The sequence below is a fragment of the Colius striatus genome, chromosome 17 (assembly GCF_028858725.1).
Source record: "Colius striatus isolate bColStr4 chromosome 17, bColStr4.1.hap1, whole genome shotgun sequence".
Lineage (NCBI taxonomy): Eukaryota > Metazoa > Chordata > Aves > Coliiformes > Coliidae > Colius > Colius striatus.
Genome location: NC_084775.1, coordinates 16,798,675 through 16,816,757, shown reverse-complemented (window position 1 = coordinate 16,816,757; position 18,083 = coordinate 16,798,675). Strand labels below are relative to the sequence as shown.

Below are 18,083 nucleotides of genomic sequence, written 5' to 3'. Positions count from 1 at the left end.
GGACAAGGGCCCAGAGAGGGAGTGCACTCAACTGTGGAGGCTGTCATGGCCTGACTGGATAAAGTTGGTCTAATCTGACAAACTGAGTAACTCAGTCTGATCCCACAGTTGGCCCTGCTCGGAGCAGGAGGTTGGACTAGATGACTGCCTGAGGTCCCTTCCAGCCTAGGGTACCCTGTGATTCTATGAACACCCTGAAAAAGAGTCTTGGCAAGGCACGTAAGGAATGCCCTCTTCCTTCTGTGAGTGGTTCTTTTTTCCGCTCGTGCATGTCCACAGCAGAGACTTTCCCTCAAATTCTTCTGCAGCAATTCCAGGTTCTTCACTCCTTTTTTTGGTTTTTTTTTTTTATCCTTCAGCTTGTCTGTTCCACTCCCAGCACTGTGGCCTTGCCTATTTTGGCACAGTGTCTGTAGCTGTGGGACCATTCTAATGGGGGCCTAGTAATAGCAATCACTTCCTCCCACCCCCCAAAATAATAAGTTTGAAAGCTCTCATAGCCTTAGAGAGTAAATTATTATCTTCTGTTCCTCTAACTACGACCAAATGAGCACAGATAACAAGAAAATGTAACACTTTCAGGCAAACGAATAGCCAATAACCCAGTCTTATGCAAAGGATGTCAGTAACCTTTATGGCTGCAGGTACATAGGAAGCTGGCAGCAGTTCATATGCTAGGACAGAAAGGTATCAAGTATTTTAAAAAAGCACACCTATTACCTGTGGCCTTTGTGGTTGTCATCAGCTTCTGGGAGTTGAGAGTGGGACTAGGAAAGAGCATTCCAGTTTCCTCCTCCTGAGAGTACTTCTGCTGCAGGAACGATGTTGCCTCATAGCACACCTCCCTCTCGTCCTGTACCTCTCCTACACCTTGGCAGTGCAGGTAAGTATCTAGCTCTCGTGTTCCATCCCATGAACTACAGCCTCCTCTATGGGTCCCTTGGCATTCTGTAGGTAGGATCAGCTCACAGTCTCTGTCTTCAGGAATTATGGGAATGCGTTGACCAAGATCACATACACCCTTACAGCAGTTTGGCAAGGTGTCATCAGGAAGTGTGTACTGCACATTCACTGCATAGTCTTCTGTATAGCAGCCACCACCTCCACTGCCACTGCTGTTACTACATGCTACCTGCTTCTCTTCATAGAAGCAGCAGGGCAACCCCTCGTATTTTACTGCATCTGTCCTATGCAAGTGGTCTGATTTAATACTGTACAAGCCTGGGGTGCTCCCTGTCTGTGGTTCTATTCCTGCGCCACATGTCCCCCACAGTGGAGAGCTAAGGAAGAGTGCACTACAGTCAGCTGTCCCATTGCTAGGCTCCAGGGCAGAGTGCTGCAGGTCAAAGCAGCATGCACATGCTTGCTCCATAAGCGGCCCTGCTATCTCTGGATTCTTCCAGTTCCTTTTAACATCCAAGGCAGCACCAGAAGTGGCCTCATGTCCTCCCTCTGAGGTAGTGCCATTTGGATCCCTGTGCTCTAGTGAGGAATTACTGCTATAATTCATATCCATGCTGCAATTAGACAGTTGGTCCCCTGAGGAAGAAGCTGGTACAGGCCGGCAATCAGCACCCAGCAGACTATGACCGTGTGCTGGAAGCTCATCCTGGTGGGGGCCCTCCAAGAGAACAATTGCACCCCTGTTTGCACCACCAACCTCACCCACTCGGCAAGGGCTCTTACTGCGGTAAACATATGGGTCATAGTCACTGCTCAAGGAACTGCGAAAAGTGGAACAGCTCCCATAAACCCCTTGGTTGCTGACCTCGGTGCAGTCAACCATGGAATCACTAGAGGAGCAGTGGCACTGACCAGAACTGCTGCTGCTGCTGTCACTCCCAGGGCAGTCAGCCAAATATCCACTGCACACTGAACGATGACCATGATAGCAGCTAAAGCTGGAGGTACTGCCACTCTCCAAGCGAGATGAGGGCACTACATGTACCACAGGAGGGAAAAGCATGCTACTAGCAGGCTGAAAGGCACGGGAAGGACCCTTGGAGGAAACGCCAGCCGGAAGCGGTCCATCTTGCTCAGGGTAACTAAGGCCTTGGAAGTAGTAGTGCTGATACATGGTCTCATATTGGGAAAAGCAGGCTGCTTTGGAAAAGTTGCGTCCACCAAACTTGGGTCTTCGGAAGTTGTGAGCTGGAGAGTAAGTCCTGTGTTCCAGGCTACAGTGATGTGTGTTTAAAGCATGGTCCAAATGAACAGGCTGATAACTTCGGATATAGGCTGGGGACTGTGCTTGGTAGAGGCTCTGTTCACCATGTCGCTCAACTGTAAGTACTGTGATAGGGTTTCCATGAGGGTCCATGCTTGTCCGAGTGGGATATGCTGTTATCTGGTTTGCTCTGTGCACTCGACCTGGGTAATGGACAGGCAGAATCACTCTCTGCTGCCGGCTGCGTGCTGGGTTGATGGATTCCAGACAGACTGGACCTGCATTCCCCTTCTTCTGTTCTGAATGACAGAAATAAGAGCGGAGAAGTAGGAGAGAATGAAAAGGAGTACATTTTATGCAAGAAAGGATGTTTTGTTCTTAATTTTATTACATTACACACACAGCAGTTAAAAAAAATAAATAAATAAAGAACCAACTTTTTACACAGAAGGAAAAATAACAAAACAAACAAAGTCAAAAGCGGCTGCCTGGAAGCCTTTGAAACGCTCCACTGTATTTGCTTAAAAACAGAAAGAAGTGATTTCAGATCATGTTCTCATATATGCAAAACTTTCTGCTTACACATTATTCCTAAACTTATAGGTTAATAGCAAGGCTGGCAGTCACTGCTCAAGTTTTCACTTTACATGTTATTTTACATAAATGTGTATGAAAGCCTTTTCAAGACAGAGGAAATGGAAGGGGGAGAGGACAAGTAAGGGAAATCACATTCCAAGTTACATCACCATGGAAAAATAACGAACAATTGTCTTTTCTTCACAATTACTAAAAGAAAACATATCCATCTATCTTTGTCCTCCTTGCATTCAGAAGCTGACCAACCTGCCCTCTACTGGGCATTGCACTCAGAACCAGGGAAAACCAGAAACATGAGCTGTTATTACAGGCCACAAAGTAATTTTCAAAATTAATCCTAACTGCATTTCTAGGGTTGCCCTAAAGTAAAGACTGTGAGCTCTATGGAGATTTACAAAAAGGTACAATTTCTGTTTCATCTTGAAAGCTGTTAATTCCAAAATGAACAACACAACAGGGCACCTGTACTGCAGCGCTTACCTATGATGTTATGGCGGCAGTGAGGGCAGGTATGATGCTGCAGTAACCAAGGATCCACACATTTCTTGTGAAATCGGTGAGTGCAAGGAATGACACGCAGTTCCTACAGGAATAGATAAAGGAATATGAAAAAGTACTCCATTCTAATGAGTGAATTTTTCATGGCTTATTCCTATTGTTTTCAACCTAGCTACTAAACAGATTAATTCCTAGTCTCAAAGTAGTAAGAAGGAAAGAAATGCCATCTTTTCCCACACAGACAAAACTACAACAGCTAGTGATGAGCTGTCACTAAAGGAACAATCTGCAGGCATGTTAGAATTCCAAGCTACTACATTTCTTTAGGACACTTTTTGCTGTGTGTCCCTACGACTTAACATGTTGAAGAAGCCCAGCACTAAAGTTTTCTTTAAAATAGTAAATGAACTTTTAAAAAAAGTTCTTCTCTCACTTTGTAGTATGGGAGGAAAAAAAAAGAGATTTCTTTAGGAGCTGCAGAATGCAGTTAAGGCTGAGTTGGTTACTCACTGCAATCAGTCTGATAAATGGCACAATCTCGGTACACAACGTACCCAACAGCCAGCCATGTACCACAGCTACATTCTCAGACCACGTTGAAGAAAACATTTATCCTTTACCTCTCCATCAATGTACTTCTCCAAGCAGATGGCACAGTCAGAGGTGGAGCTGCTACTGAGCGTGTCCAGTGCTCCACAGCTACCTTCCCGATGTCCCTTATTCTTGGATTTAAACTTCCTGGTCTCCATTTTTTCCAGTGCTTGCACAGCAAGCCTGTTCATGGAATTCTACAATAGAAGGGAAAAACAAAAAGGCAACATTGCTGCATAACGGTCTATAGTGTAGTAGCAGAGAAACATAATCAAATCAAATTAATATATCTTGCCAAGTTATATAATGTATAGACTAACGTACAATTTCAAAAATTAATCAGAAAGAAGGCTAATTAGAATTTAAGTGAGAAGTCTCATGAAAAGAATGTATGTCACATGCAGTAATGAGAATGATAAGCTACCCTGAATTGAAACAGGGTGAAGGTGCTGACAATTGTGCTCAATAGGCACAACTAATAGGCAGCAACTGTTCAAGGCAACATAAAAGACTTGGCCATGAACTTTTTTTTAATGGTCAATATTGACTGCACTACTGTTATGGTGTTACCACCATATTAGTAGAAGCAATACTTGAGAAAGGAATTAAAATAAATTAGCTGTATCATTTCCCCCTCCCCACCAAGTTTAATCAGTAGTGGAAGTTTAGGAAGGCAGTGAGTTGTTTTCATGTTTTACTGTGGAATTTATCATCCCCCTTTCTAACACTTTTCTAACACTGCTGTTGGCCAAAACTGTCTTCTGATTCCTAGTACTTTGCATTCCTTTCACATGTATATATTGGACACTTTACAACTACAAACTTCAGAGTCCATTAGCTTCCATTTGCCTTCCCTTTCAAAGAAAATGTCAAAGTATCTCACCTCGAATTTCTCCTAACCAAACTTTTTACCTTGCAAATCTCTCCCATCAAAAAATGAATAAATGTTACTCTATTGAAAAGCGATGCAATTTATTTTCAATCCTGATAGTCTCTCCACAATACAGCAACAAGAGCTTGGACTTCTAGTACATCAGTGCTACTGATAATCAACCTCTGAACAATCAGAAATGTTCTTTCTTGCCAATGGCTAAATGGACTACTCCCATACTCAGAACAGTAAGGAAGGTCAATGTAGATCTCTTTTAAGTACATTTCCAAATTCTTCCAAAGACCTACATCCATGGATAAAACCTTTTCCACAAAGATGGCTATTGTAAGTCAGTGTCCAGCATTTCCAAAAGTGGTGAGCAAGTTCTAGGACAAGGAATCATAGAATGAGAGGCTGACTTTTAGCATTCAGTGAATATCCCATCACTGCTCTTACCTGACTACGGCGCTGTTTCAGTTTGATCTTGACAAGAAGAATAAGGCAAACAAGAGACACAACCACGAAGAAGGCCAGGAAAATTCCCATATCAAAGTATTCAGTGGGTTGCTTAAAAATTAAACAAACAAAATTGGTTTTCCCTTTCTTTAGATCATACTAAAATATATTGTTCTTTTCTCTTGTCTACATTCTCTGTGGTCATTGTAAAATATACACGGTCAGAATGGCAAAAGTCAAGGTACAAGCTGTTCTGCTCAATAACTAGGATTCTACAAGACAAAACATGGGTTTCATTTGTCACTACAAATGAATGAAATACAGAGAATGCCAGTCATGAGATGTCAAGATTTACAGTGTCTCTGAACTAATTCCACAAACTCAATTTTTTTCTAATTGAGGGAATCACACTAACACAAATTTTCAAGCTTTCTTGGTTTACTTGAGTGAGTGAAAATCAACACTTGAATTTTGAGTGAATGGCCCACTTCTCAAATACATCTATTAACAGAAGAATTCCATGAAAATACAAGAAAACCAAAATGTTAACTGAGACATGGATGATCTCCAGCTTTGTTCTTCTGTAAACTAGAGACTGTCAAAAAAATCTCTAGGAAAAACTATTTTATATTAGAAGTATCAGACAGCAAATAGTATGCCCATGTTTAAAATACCACACAGAATTATTAGTTAACAGAGGGAAAACTACCTTGCAAATCTTGAAATATCAGGAGTATGCAATATTTAAATTGTTTAATTAAGAAAAATGAAAAATTCTAGTCTATAAAATTTTTAGCCACATATATATTCAAAAGAATCCTTATGAAAGACAGCAGATGCCACACTGTGGATTCTATAATTAAGTCAAGCGTTGCTGCTTGTCCACAGGGCAGTTGCTTAATTTCTTTAGGTCAAGAGAATTTCACAATGTATTAATGCCCATAGGGAGCATCAAAGCATCTTCATACTCAGTGCAGTTATAGCAAGCACTGCATGAAATAACAGCAGTGTAATACCTAGATAAAGTTTCTTAAAGTCTCACCCGTGGAGGACGATGCTGAATCCTTGCTCGTGCCACTTTCTGCTTGTTAACTATGTTCATCAGCTTGACAGCATCAGCACCCTTCACATACACCACCGGTCTCTTCAGAGGGTCCTCTGAGCCCTGGTTCAGCTAGAACAAAAAAATAATCAACTCAAAAGGGACAGTTGGAGAAAACTATTTCTGTTTTGGGCAATGGAGAGAAGAGCAATGGAATATGAATAAGGAACTGATTTGAGCACCAATTGTTCTATTCTAGCATCGACTTTAACTTAAGCATTCTACAGAGTTAAATCTGAATTAAACTTGAAGCTGCCTTTTTTTTTTACTACATAGAACATTAAAGAAAAAGTTATTTCCTAATAGCAGCTATCATTTAAGTGTATTATGTGCCAGTGCATATATTAATATTGTTTTAAGTTAAATCTCATACTGAAGGACAAAAAAGTTTGATGTCCTTTGCTACATTTTCTGGAACTTTTGTAATTTCAGTTTTGTAGTTATATTACTCACATACCATTTTATTTGGCTTTATGAACAATCTCATATCAGAATTCTGTCTTTCAAGCTCTTTATACCCAGACAATTTACTAAAGCCATTAGTTTCTGTTGTTTAACTCAGCAAACTCATTCAAACAGTTACTTGGGTTCTAGCAACCACTGGAGCTATTGATTTCAGGACTGTGGCCTCAAAGACTAAAGCACAGAGTCGTTTTGGTTGGAAAAGACCTTTAAGATCATCAAGTCCAACCACTCACCTCACACTGCCAAACTCACCACTGAACCCTGTCCCTCAGCACCTCATAGAATCATAGAATGGTAGGGGTTGGAAAGGACCTTTAGAGATCATCTAGTCCAACCCCCCTGCAGAAGCAGGTTCACCTAGATCAGGTTGCATAGGAACGTGTTCAGGCAAGGCGGGTCTTGAAGACCTCCAAGGAAGGAGCCTCCACATCCCCCCTGGGCAGCCTGTGCCAGGGCTCCCTCACCCTGAAATAGTTTTCTCTTATATTTAAGTGGAACTTTTTGTGTTCCAGCTTCATCCCATTACCCCTTGTCCTGTTACTATCTACTATAGAAAATATCTTTCTTGATGGCCTCAAAACCAAACACAGCCCTCAAGGTGCAGCCTCATCAGTGCCAAGTACACAGGAACAATCACTTCCCTGGTCTTGCTGGTCACAACACTGCTTCTAACACAAGCCAGGATGCCATTGGCCTTCTTAGCCACCTGGGCACACTACTCATGTTCAGCTGCTGTCAACCAACATCCCTAGGTCCTTTTCCACTGGACAGCTTTCCAGCACATCCCCAAGACTGTAGCATTGCATGGAATTACTGTGGCTTAAGTGTAGGTCCCAGCACTTGGCCTTGTTAGACCTCATACAATTGCTCTCAGTCCATCACTCCAGCCAGATCCCTCTGCAGAGCCTTCCTGCCCTCAAGCAGATCTACACACCTGCCCAGCTTTGTGTCATCTGCAAACTGACTGAGGGTGCACTTGATCCCCCCACTCAGATCATTGACAAAGACGCTAAACAGAACAGACCCCAAAACTGAGCCCTGGGGAACACGGCTAATGATCAGCCACCAAGTAAATTTAACTCCATTCATCACCACTCTCTGGGCCAGGCCATCCAGACCACTCAAGGAAGATCACATCTGTCCAAGACACAGGCTGCCAGTTTGTCCAGAAGAATGCTGTGGGAAATGGTGTTGAGCATGTAAGTAGAGAGCTTAATTGACTTCCTTCCAGGTCCAGCTAAGATTTTTTTGAAAGGACAAACCATAGAATTAAAAAAACCAAAAGTGAGTAGAAAGGCATCGCATGAGTTCAATCTCCTGGTCAAGGCAAGGTCAACTATGACATCAGCCCAGGTTGTTCAGGGCTTTATCCAGTCAGATGTTGTAAACCTTCAAATGTGGAGACTATATAACCTCTCTGGCCAACAGATCCAGAAAACCAATCTGCTGAATGATATAATGGAGAGGGGAATAACAAGAGAATTGTTCTGTTACAAAACGCCACTGCCAGGATATAGCTTATTCCCTCAAGAAGAATCCTAGCACAGAAGATGGTTGATACTAAACAAGCAAGGCACTGACAAGCTGATGGAAATGGTACAGGGGAAAGGAATTAAGATGACAGGAGTGTAAGCAAACTGAACAAGAGAAGCATATGGCAAAGATACCCTTATCTGTGCTGTAGAAATTACCAACTGACTGGTCTATCACCCTGCTTACAAAGTACTCTACTTGATCTGTCCAGATGATGGTGACAGATTTCACTGAGACTTTAAAACAGATTCTTAAGTGTTTTGACTGTGCTTCTGAGAACACTCAAACCATTTTTAAGACAGATGTCTTCTGAAGACAAAAAAACTAACTGACATACTTGAATCTAACCCAGGGATCCTGTGTGCCTACAAAGCTTGTTGGCCTAAGGCCAAAACCAATCACTATCTCCGTGTTCCCAGATATATATTCTCTCTCAAGCTTTCTTGTCTAAGAAAGGATTCATCAGATTTCTCGGTAGCTTTTGCACACTGTCAAATTCTTGCTAAAGGTGATATTCTAGGTGCTGTTATTCATCTTCAAACTATGCAAAGCAAAACTAAGAAACAAATTAGACTTCACAGAGCATTTCTAGAAATAGAAGTTTCAGTCAGTAGGTAGATCAATGGGAATAAAACCTGAAAACTTTGCATGAAAAAGCCCTTTCACATGGTAGCAATCCTGCTATCAAGCTGTCCAAGGACAATTCGTTTCCTGGTCAGGCCTGTGTCCTATTTCTGTTCATTGGCTGGCAGGAAAGATCACCTTTCATAATACTTCACTCCTCCCTTTCAAAGCACTTTTAGTTGATCTATTGCTTTGTAACAAGCATAACTGAGACAGCTTCCTGAACAGCTCCTCTCAGTCTTAGGATACTTCTATTTGAAACAAAGATCCTCCAGATTAATTCCTCCATTATTATCCATCCAGACGCTGTTTTCCACTGAGAGTGCCAAAATAGTATTTATTTTAAAGACAAGTTAATTAGCATCCCCTGATGTCAAGGGTTCTGAAGATTCTGGCTGAGAATCAAAATGCATGAAACAGAAGTGTCCAGTGCAACATGAGAAGGGAGCTAATCAAGTAACTCTTAAGTTTAGCGTATGAAAGCTAGGTCTAGTCATTTCTCTCCTGCCTGTGAGTGCTTGCAGACTGTTATGTCCTCTAACAGAGTCTATTTTGTCAGCTACTACACTAAGCCACTAACTTCCTTCTATTTCATTGGTACACAGAAAATATTACATCACCCATTAGACTAGTTTAGCAGCTAATGGGGACAGTTGCACCAAATTTATTATCAAGAATCAAGGAAGGACAGTTGTTGCTGGTAGAGGGAAGAAAGTACAAGGCAGTAACTCAGCTTCACAAAGTTGGATCAGGGTGGCTGAAAGTAACTGGAAGCTGTAATATAGAGAAAAAATTGGAAAAAGACGGATTACATCTTTGTGCAGATCATTTTTCTGTGTATAAAAGAGGAAAAAATATCTCTTAGAATGTCTGCAAGATCAAGGCTGTAGCCTTTATGTACATTCACAGTTCTCAAATCATCCATTGCAATGAGTGTGCATTCCTTGTCCCACAGATGCCCATGTCAGAATTAAAACTATTTTTTAAAATGTAGACACTGATGGTATTTCCTTTTTCCAAAAAAATCAGGCTGCACTTAAAACAACTTAGTTTCACTTACTCCTGCTGTAGCAGAAACAGGAGTTTTGTTTCAAGAGAAAACAAAATCAAACCAAATGCAGACTAACTAAACCAAATGCTGCCTATTTTTGTGCTTGTTATGCTTCTCTCTACTCAAATAACTCAGAATTGGCTGGAAGGATCTTGTCAAAGCATTTCACAGAGCTATTACCTCACCCACTTCAAATGAAAATATGGAAGTTGTACTGAGATCCTAAAAAACAAAAACTCCTGATTTTCCACAAAATATATACACCGGAAATCATCAGCTGTGAACAAGAGAGAAATATTTTTAAGTTTTGTAAGAATCCGGTTTAAAACCAGGTTGGAAAGCCATTTTGCAACCTCAAAAATAGCAGCTGCTCAACAATACTATCAATCACAGGCTGCGTAAGGCCAAACACCCTGTTTTGTACACAGGGCTGGCAAAGAAAATCTCCTTGACTGGATAATGAGCCACAAACAAATGCCTCCATCATTTCTCAAAACCTCAAGACCAGACGTGGAATCTGGATATTAGCAAAGGTTAGAAGGAAAAGGTAAGTCCAACACTTTTATCTACCACGTTCTCAACACCTTCATTGCTCCTTGCCCGACAAAAAAGCAAAAAAAAAAGGTAAAAAAGGTAAAAAAGCACAGCTACTGTGTCAGTAGCTACATGTCTTTAGGCAGAGTGGTGCTCTGGGACCTGTAAGGTCTCAAGCCTTGCCTCAGCAACCCTAAAGAACCCAACAGAAGCTGTAACAAAACTAGGCTCCCTTCTTCATACCTGATCAATGGCATCTGGGTTTTCAGAAACATCAAAGATGACCGCTGTGGCTCCTCGCTGTACTGCTCGTTTTGCCTGCAATTAGAAAGACAGTATCCTCAGTCCCACCCCAAAAAATGACTTCTTACCTCAAAAATGACTCCCAATCCTCATTTCAAGATAGCAAACATTTTGTGTTTCTCTAGTTAAAACAAATGACATAGTAATTACACAGGAGTTCCTGAACCAGCATGGAACATAGCTAAACTTTGCTCCAGCTTCTACAATCTCTCTGCCTCTTCCTTCTCAAACTCCTTCAACAAGCTCTTAAAAGAATTAAGATGTGATTAGACCCTTTAAACACTTTTAAATACAATAACAATAAAAAATGTTCTTTCTCTCCATGTTACTATGAAGTGCGTTTAAAAACAATCTTCCCTGTGATTTGGAGTGGAGAGACAAACTCACTAGTGTAGGAAAAAAATGGACCAGGTTCTTTACACCTTTTCAGTGTCATTCTCACAGTTATGACAAACTCTATCATATCAAAATCCTTCCAAAAAGTGCCTCAGAGAACGCTGCTCTTTCTGACCATTAGAGGTCAGAAGTGTTGCATACAACACTTCTTACGCAGATCTGATATCTAAGTCCAAACCCGGAACAACCAACAGCACAAAAGAGGTATTAGAACATATTAAAATCCTCTGAGTAAACAGTGTATTAACCACCAAGACATGGTATTTTTACCTGTTTCTGCTACTGTGCCTCTGTACCTTCTGTTCAAATGTTGCTCAATGGCTTCACAGAGCAACCATTTCCAGTAACTTTTCAAAGCTGTTACTGCCTTTGGTGGATGCAGAACGCAAGTAACTGTTTTTCCAAGTGATGACACCCATCACCATCACAGTACTAAACAAGATGACACTGGCTGTTCATAGAGACTAGCAGAGCCTGAATTTTAATCGAGGTATAAGATAAAAATATCAAAGTGATAAATTATATGTCACTCAGTGCTTTCAAGAATGTGAGTCAGCACAGAAAGATGTTAGTTTTAATATCCACGAGTCTCTTTCTTTGCTCTATTCTTTTATTTAATTTTAAATCAACCAAGCCCATCAGACAGTAAATAAGGGAAACCAACTCCTAAACAGGGTCTCTTTCTCAGCCCGGGAGGTATTTGTCCCTTTGAAGTCAGCACACCTGGTTAACCACTAATAGCTGCTGGGGAGGAAAAGTTAAAAGGAATCTACTACACATTTTCCATGGCAGCGGCCCTGAGGTGAAAGCTCATCCAAGCTTCCCCAGAAAGCACATTTTACAGACATGCAGCCCTTGCAATGACTGTTCAGCACACTGAGGCTGTTCTTTCAAGATGGTCAGCCCACAAGCAAGGCACTGTGACCTCTGAAGACAGTTTTATAGGGATTTTGTAGGTTATTCTGAAAAAAAACCCTCAATTTGGTGAGTACACTGAATGAGCAGTGCACGGCACGGCTAATCGTTACTTTTCCACCACTAAGACGTTATCTGTATTCCTCACTTTGTAATTCAAAATCAGACGTTGCGATGAAAAATGCCAATTCCAGTTCAAAAATCGGCCTGGAGAAGACAACAGCAGGTGAACTATCTGCCACCTCCCCCCTTCTGCAAACGTGCTGGGCTCGTTTAACTCCGGCCAACCGCAACCTACGGCCGGGGCCGGGCCTCAGGCACTGCCAGGCTGCAGCCGGCTTTCAACAGGCGCTCTCGCTATAGTCGCTCGCGACCCGACCACACCGGCCGCCCCAGCACAAAGCCAGCGCGCTGAGGAGCGCGGCGCGACTCCGCTCCGGCCCGGGGCAGCTGCGGAGGCGCGGCCACACGCGAACCGCCCTCGGCCCGTCCCCGGAAGTGACGCGCTGCCCGGGGGCGCGAGGGGCGCTCCGGAGCCGCGGGCGAGCTGGTAAATGCGGATCGTTTTCCTCGCCGGCAGTTAAAGCCGGATCCGGAAAGAGAACGTCCTCGCTCTTGGAAGCATCCCGCAACCTCTCGCTGGGGTCTCGGGGAGCCTGGCCCTGTGCGAGACCCCAGCTGCTAAAGAGACTCGTTCGCGCAGCGGAGCCGCGGAGGCACAGGCCGGTTGTGACTGCCGAGCGGCCCGCGGGCGAAAGGTGCGGAGCGGCGGCCGTGTTCCGCGCTCCGCTCCGGCGCTGCCGGGGCTCCGGTTCCGTGGCTTGGCGCAACCCACCTGACCTTCCAGGTTTCGCTGGCAGAAGATCAGAGGGCAGCCGCAAACATCACAGCCTGCCGCAGGCCGCCGCTCCCCTCTTCCTCCTCCCTCCTCTCCCCCATCGAGATCGTTTTTAAAACCGCTGCGCTTTGTCGAAGAGCAAACGAGTGTGAGCAGGCTGGGGCCTGAGAGCAGACGCTAGTTTTCGTCTGGCATTCGCTTCCTTCCATTCAGCTCAACATGGCAGCCGCAGGGCGCATCTGGGGCTGCCGGCCCCGCCGTCCGCCTCAGCACGCCGCTCAGGAGGGACCCTGACACCTTGGCTGCCGCTACGCTCCTCCGTCTTCACCCCCCAAAAAACCCAAACCAAAAGCCTGCAGGTTAATTAAAGCCAAAAAGTCTTTGAAAATGTCCATTACTTGATAATCGCGACAGCTCAAAATAACAGCAATGTAGGTCCCACTTAAAATAGCGGCAGTCTGTAACTTAATCTGTGACTTCTTGTGGGCAGCACTTAGAGACTGCCCCTAACATTTCTGTAAGCAAAGTGGCCAAAACCTAGATCAAAGATACAGGTTGACTGACAGTAAAGAAAAAAAAATGTACATGCTAATTTACAATACGCAAAGCAAATCAACAGGCATTTCTTCAGTTCCCATGCAACAGGCAGAAAGCAGCAGAAGTGTCAGGCATATCCCTTTTTTGTCCTCTGGTTTAACTACAGAGCAGAATTCTTCCTTTTTCATTTTTCTTTTAAGAGTAACTTTAAAAATTGATAACCGCACTTACAGAAATTTAAATGAACACTCTTTGTTCACAGTGACAACCACCTCCCAGTCTTCCTTTGCGTTCAGAATCTGAAAGCCTACACTACTACACAGCAATGGGTGCTGACCTGCTGGCTCTTCATGGCCACTGTATGCAGCACCATCATCATAACTCCTGCAAAGTGCTCCCATATCCCAGTTGAAGCTTCAGGGAAGTTATACATGCTGTGTGTAGATCAGCAGCTAACTGACTGCCTGACACAGAGAAACATAGGACTCCACTGTGTGAAAACACTGATGCTGAGAATACTAAGCATGCCCTGGTCCTAGCAGCAGGACTGGAAATGACAACAAACAATCTTCATCAAGCTCTGTACCGGTGTGGTGGTTTGAACCCAGGTGCCGACCACACCACTCTGTCACCTCTCCCACCTCAGACCCAGTACAAATGGCAATGCAAAAATTCTTTTGTCCTTAAGTACAAACATCACAAAACAAATAATATAGGTTAGATATTGAATAGGTCTTTACATGATTGAGACAAGTCACCTGTCATCTTTTGAGATGAGCACAATCTTAACTCACTGTATGAAATTACTGGAATTTTTTTAGAAGGGAGATAATGTTTTGGTTTTGCTGCTTTTTTTTTTTTTTTTACAGAGGGCAAGTGAGTTATTGTCATTTCCCCTTTGTGTTATATGTAATGGTGGTGTAAAAATAATGATGGTTTGCACTTGCAACTTACGCTACACAAAAACCAAAAAAAACCCGAACTTTCTAACTATTTCTGGTAGAACAGAGATGGTCAGCAAGGGAAACCTAACAAAAATCTGAGAGTATACAGCTGAAAAAAAAGAGGAATCTCTTCAGTTTCTTATTTCATTTTATGAAATTCCAAATGTGGAAACTTGTTACAAACAGTACCACAAGGAATACCTAGTGCATCCAAGAGTCCTCCTGAGTGCATCTTAGAGTCCTCATGTATGTATCTGTTGCCATGATCATACCTGGTAATTCCTGCAATAATCATGTTGCAGCCCACCTTTCCTATATGAGCTCTAAACAGCTCCCTGACCGCATGCTCCCTTATACAAGGAAACCATGTAAGACAATCACAGCCTGAATCTCATACTGCTCATTGTATGAGCAGAGATAGCTCTGAGTTTCATTTTCCCTGTATTAGCCCTGCCTTTAGGCTCTGTCAATACTGATTACAATGCAGTAGAAAGGCCTTCTCAGTTCCTGGCCACTTACAGAAGGAGGAAAAAAAATCTGCAGTTCTTGCTTTCAGATCTTCAGAGCATTTGTAACACTTGCAAATTCCTTTCACAGACCACTTTCAGAGTGCCCCAATAAATGCAGCTACAATATTGTCATAAGCACAGGAGCCAAAGAGAAGACAGATTAACAAGCATTTTCAGTGAATGTGGACAACAGATTGGCCATACAGAAGTAGCCTATGTTACACAACTGGAAAAATAAACCCCTGCAATTGCTAAAAGGCTAAAGAAAGAGGGAGAACTCCATTATAGCAGCACCATAACTCATTGAATGGTGCTACAGGCAGAGCAAAACACCTGATGAGGAATAGTACTTGTATTTAAAATTTATCCTATCAATCTAGAGTAACAAAAGCAGTAAATGAAATGTAGAGGATTTCAGTCCATAACTCCACTAAACATGTTGCAGCAATGCATTGCAACTATCATACACATACGACAAGACAAATATGAGAAAAAGTATCTCTTCACATCTCCAGGCCTGAGGAAACTTTCATTATTACCTCAGAGAACACCAGAAAGATTTGAAGAGCACTGCACTCTGTTCCTGTGGGCCAGACTAATATGATAAGGAAGCAACAACTTCCTTGATGAGACAAGCTTTCAACCCATGGGAACAGATGATTATTAAATAGGTGCACTGCTTCCTTTCATTCATTCAAATCAGGTGGGACAACAACAATCAAACAGTATGAAGGTCAGCCACTTGCTGGCATCTAAAAGGATCTTGGATGCTTGCAGATACAAACATTGTGAGCATCTCTTCCTCTGCTTTCTAGTATGGCCTTATTCCAATTAATGTCAGTTATTATGCAACAGTGGAGAAACCAACATAAGAAGAAAAGCTGCTTAGAAGGTCCACATTTAAGAAAAAAAAATATACCAACATTAGCCTTTATTCATCACATTTACTTCTTTGCCAGGAGTTAGAATACCTGCACAATATACAGCGCTATTTACATATGAGGACATGACAGTCTAATCTAATGGGTTATAGAGAGTGAATGAATTTCAGATGAGAGAAAAACTGAGGCTGTGAACTATAGGTGGGGAAATCAAAGCTCATTAATCACTTTTAGCTCATATATCAACATAGTAATGCATTACACATTTATTAAGATAGCATCTCAATACCTTCTGTTGAAAATGGCTATTGGTAGAGCTAGATTACTATTTATAAATATGTTTTTAAAAAATATATAACATCCTAGATTAAATTGACAGACTGAAGGGAGAAGAAGATGCTTTAGAAGTATTGGCTCACTGTTTCAGCCCACAGATGCATTCTGCTGTTCCAACACTATGTTCTCACAAATGCTCTTTCACTAGAACTATGTCTGTCTTCCTGGATTAGGCTCTTGGATTAATTAGTAGGATCCTTCATCCAACTCTAGGAATTCTATTCTTGTAATTTAGTGCACTGTAAATAACAAATTTTAGTTACAACTATGGTACATTAAACGTGGTACACGAGGCAGTTGATTTATTCTCTGTGTTAAGAAAATGATAAACATGGGGAGGGGGAGCTTGGGCAATAGTTTCAGTGATAATCAGTACAGATGCCAATAAATTCCTTTTGTCAAACTATCCCAACTCTATTCTATGAGGTGGCAACATGTACTATTAGCAGGTCCTCCAAAATGAACAAGACAGGAAGCAGAAGAGTAAGGATAGAAGACAGTCCCAAAAGCAAAACATTGCATTCAGTCAGAACTGAGGGAAACAGCACAGCTCCAACAAGTACAACTGTGGCTTTTTCCTCCTCACTTTCTTTCTGCTTTTCTTATCAATACACCTCATACTTTCTGGGGCAGAAAATATGTTAATTGGGTTGTTCTAACTCTGTGTAGAGATTGATGAACAGAGTAGTGAGGAGAATTGGTTTATACATTCTTATTTAATTGAGCCAATCTGACCAAACTTGTTTCCTCTGTCAACTTTTGAGATTTTCCTCCTCAAATCTTCACATTGAACATGAGGCAGATTTTCTGTTTAACTCAGCCCATCACATCCAATATTCCACATCCACATTGTGGAGTTACTGGTCATTAATCTGCCAAAAGGGTGGGATTACGCAAGTGGCATGAAGTAGAATCTTTTTTATAGCTTATTCTTTCATCAAATGTCCTCTGAAATAAGTGTCAGTCTCTCATATGTGACACTAGCAAGCAACTTGTGTACTCCATGACTGTAAGGAAAGTGACTTTCAATGACAAGGTCCAGTGTCTTGCTTTATTGCTCTGGAAAGGCAGATCAAGGGTTCCAACAATCCTAACTGCTAGAGAATACAGCTGAAGGGATGAGGTTTCCATCTGCAGTATTTCACCAAAATAAATGACAAATATAGCAACTCAGTGGTGGTAGTCTTCCCTTGTAGTAAAATCTGTTCCAATGATTTTTATCACTCACAAGCCAAGTGATTTGCACCTTTTTTTCCCATACCAAGATCAAATGAGATCACAAAGATGTAGTCAATATTACCAGAGCTATGTTATATAAAATGCACTGCCAGGTTCTAGAATATCAGTTTTTCTAGTTACTTTCTTCAGACTTATCCTCATTTGATTTTGTTCAATTAGCAGATGAAAACCTTGGTGCTGAAATAAGTATCAGGAGCCAACATTATCAGGATCTAACTTCTGCAAAGACTCTTGAGTTTTAAGGAGTCTTCAGATGAGTATGGACAAATCCAGGAAATTCTATAGATGAGAAAGAGACCACTGGTTCTTACATAAAATACATGATGAATCTGCAGGTTTAGACAAGCAGATGTTGACATGGCCAGTTTGACATCTCAGTCAGCTGAATGGTGTTCTGCTCCTGATGCTCTCAAAGTCCCAACTTCTTCAGAATATAGGTATACCTTAAAGAACCCTGTTAAACTGAGCTGTGGGTATTAACTGCACCTCCATTCTACAAGTGGCAGCATTAGATTTTCAGCATGACAGAAAGGGCATCACATAAAACTACGCAATAAAACTCAAACCTGATTTTTTATATTGTCACTTCTGCTTGAGATAAAATTTCTTTCTTCAAGCCAAGTGCAATCTGCTATCAGAAGGACAGGAAATCATGGATTTCAGACAGTTTCTTTCCACTTTGTTTCCATATCACAG

General features: G+C 42.0%; 1 protein-coding gene across 2 annotated transcripts in view; it reads right to left on the bottom strand.

The window, feature by feature from the left end:
• Positions 1–18,083, bottom strand: part of ZNRF3 (zinc and ring finger 3) — a 77,710-nt gene that overhangs the window by 4,335 nt on the left and 55,292 nt on the right. Inside the window, exons 3-8 of one of the 2 annotated variants that reach the window (XM_062009815.1) lie at positions 10,733–10,807; positions 6,223–6,354; positions 5,181–5,291; positions 3,883–4,050; positions 3,245–3,347; positions 721–2,466 (exon numbers count right to left, since the gene is read on the bottom strand). In XM_062009815.1, the coding sequence (XP_061865799.1) occupies positions 721–2,466; positions 3,245–3,347; positions 3,883–4,050; positions 5,181–5,291; positions 6,223–6,354; positions 10,733–10,807 (2,335 nt within the window). The remainder of the gene's footprint in view (positions 1–720; positions 2,467–3,244; positions 3,348–3,882; positions 4,051–5,180; positions 5,292–6,222; positions 6,355–10,732; positions 10,808–18,083) is intronic. The other variant, XM_062009816.1, reaches the window with a different exon arrangement.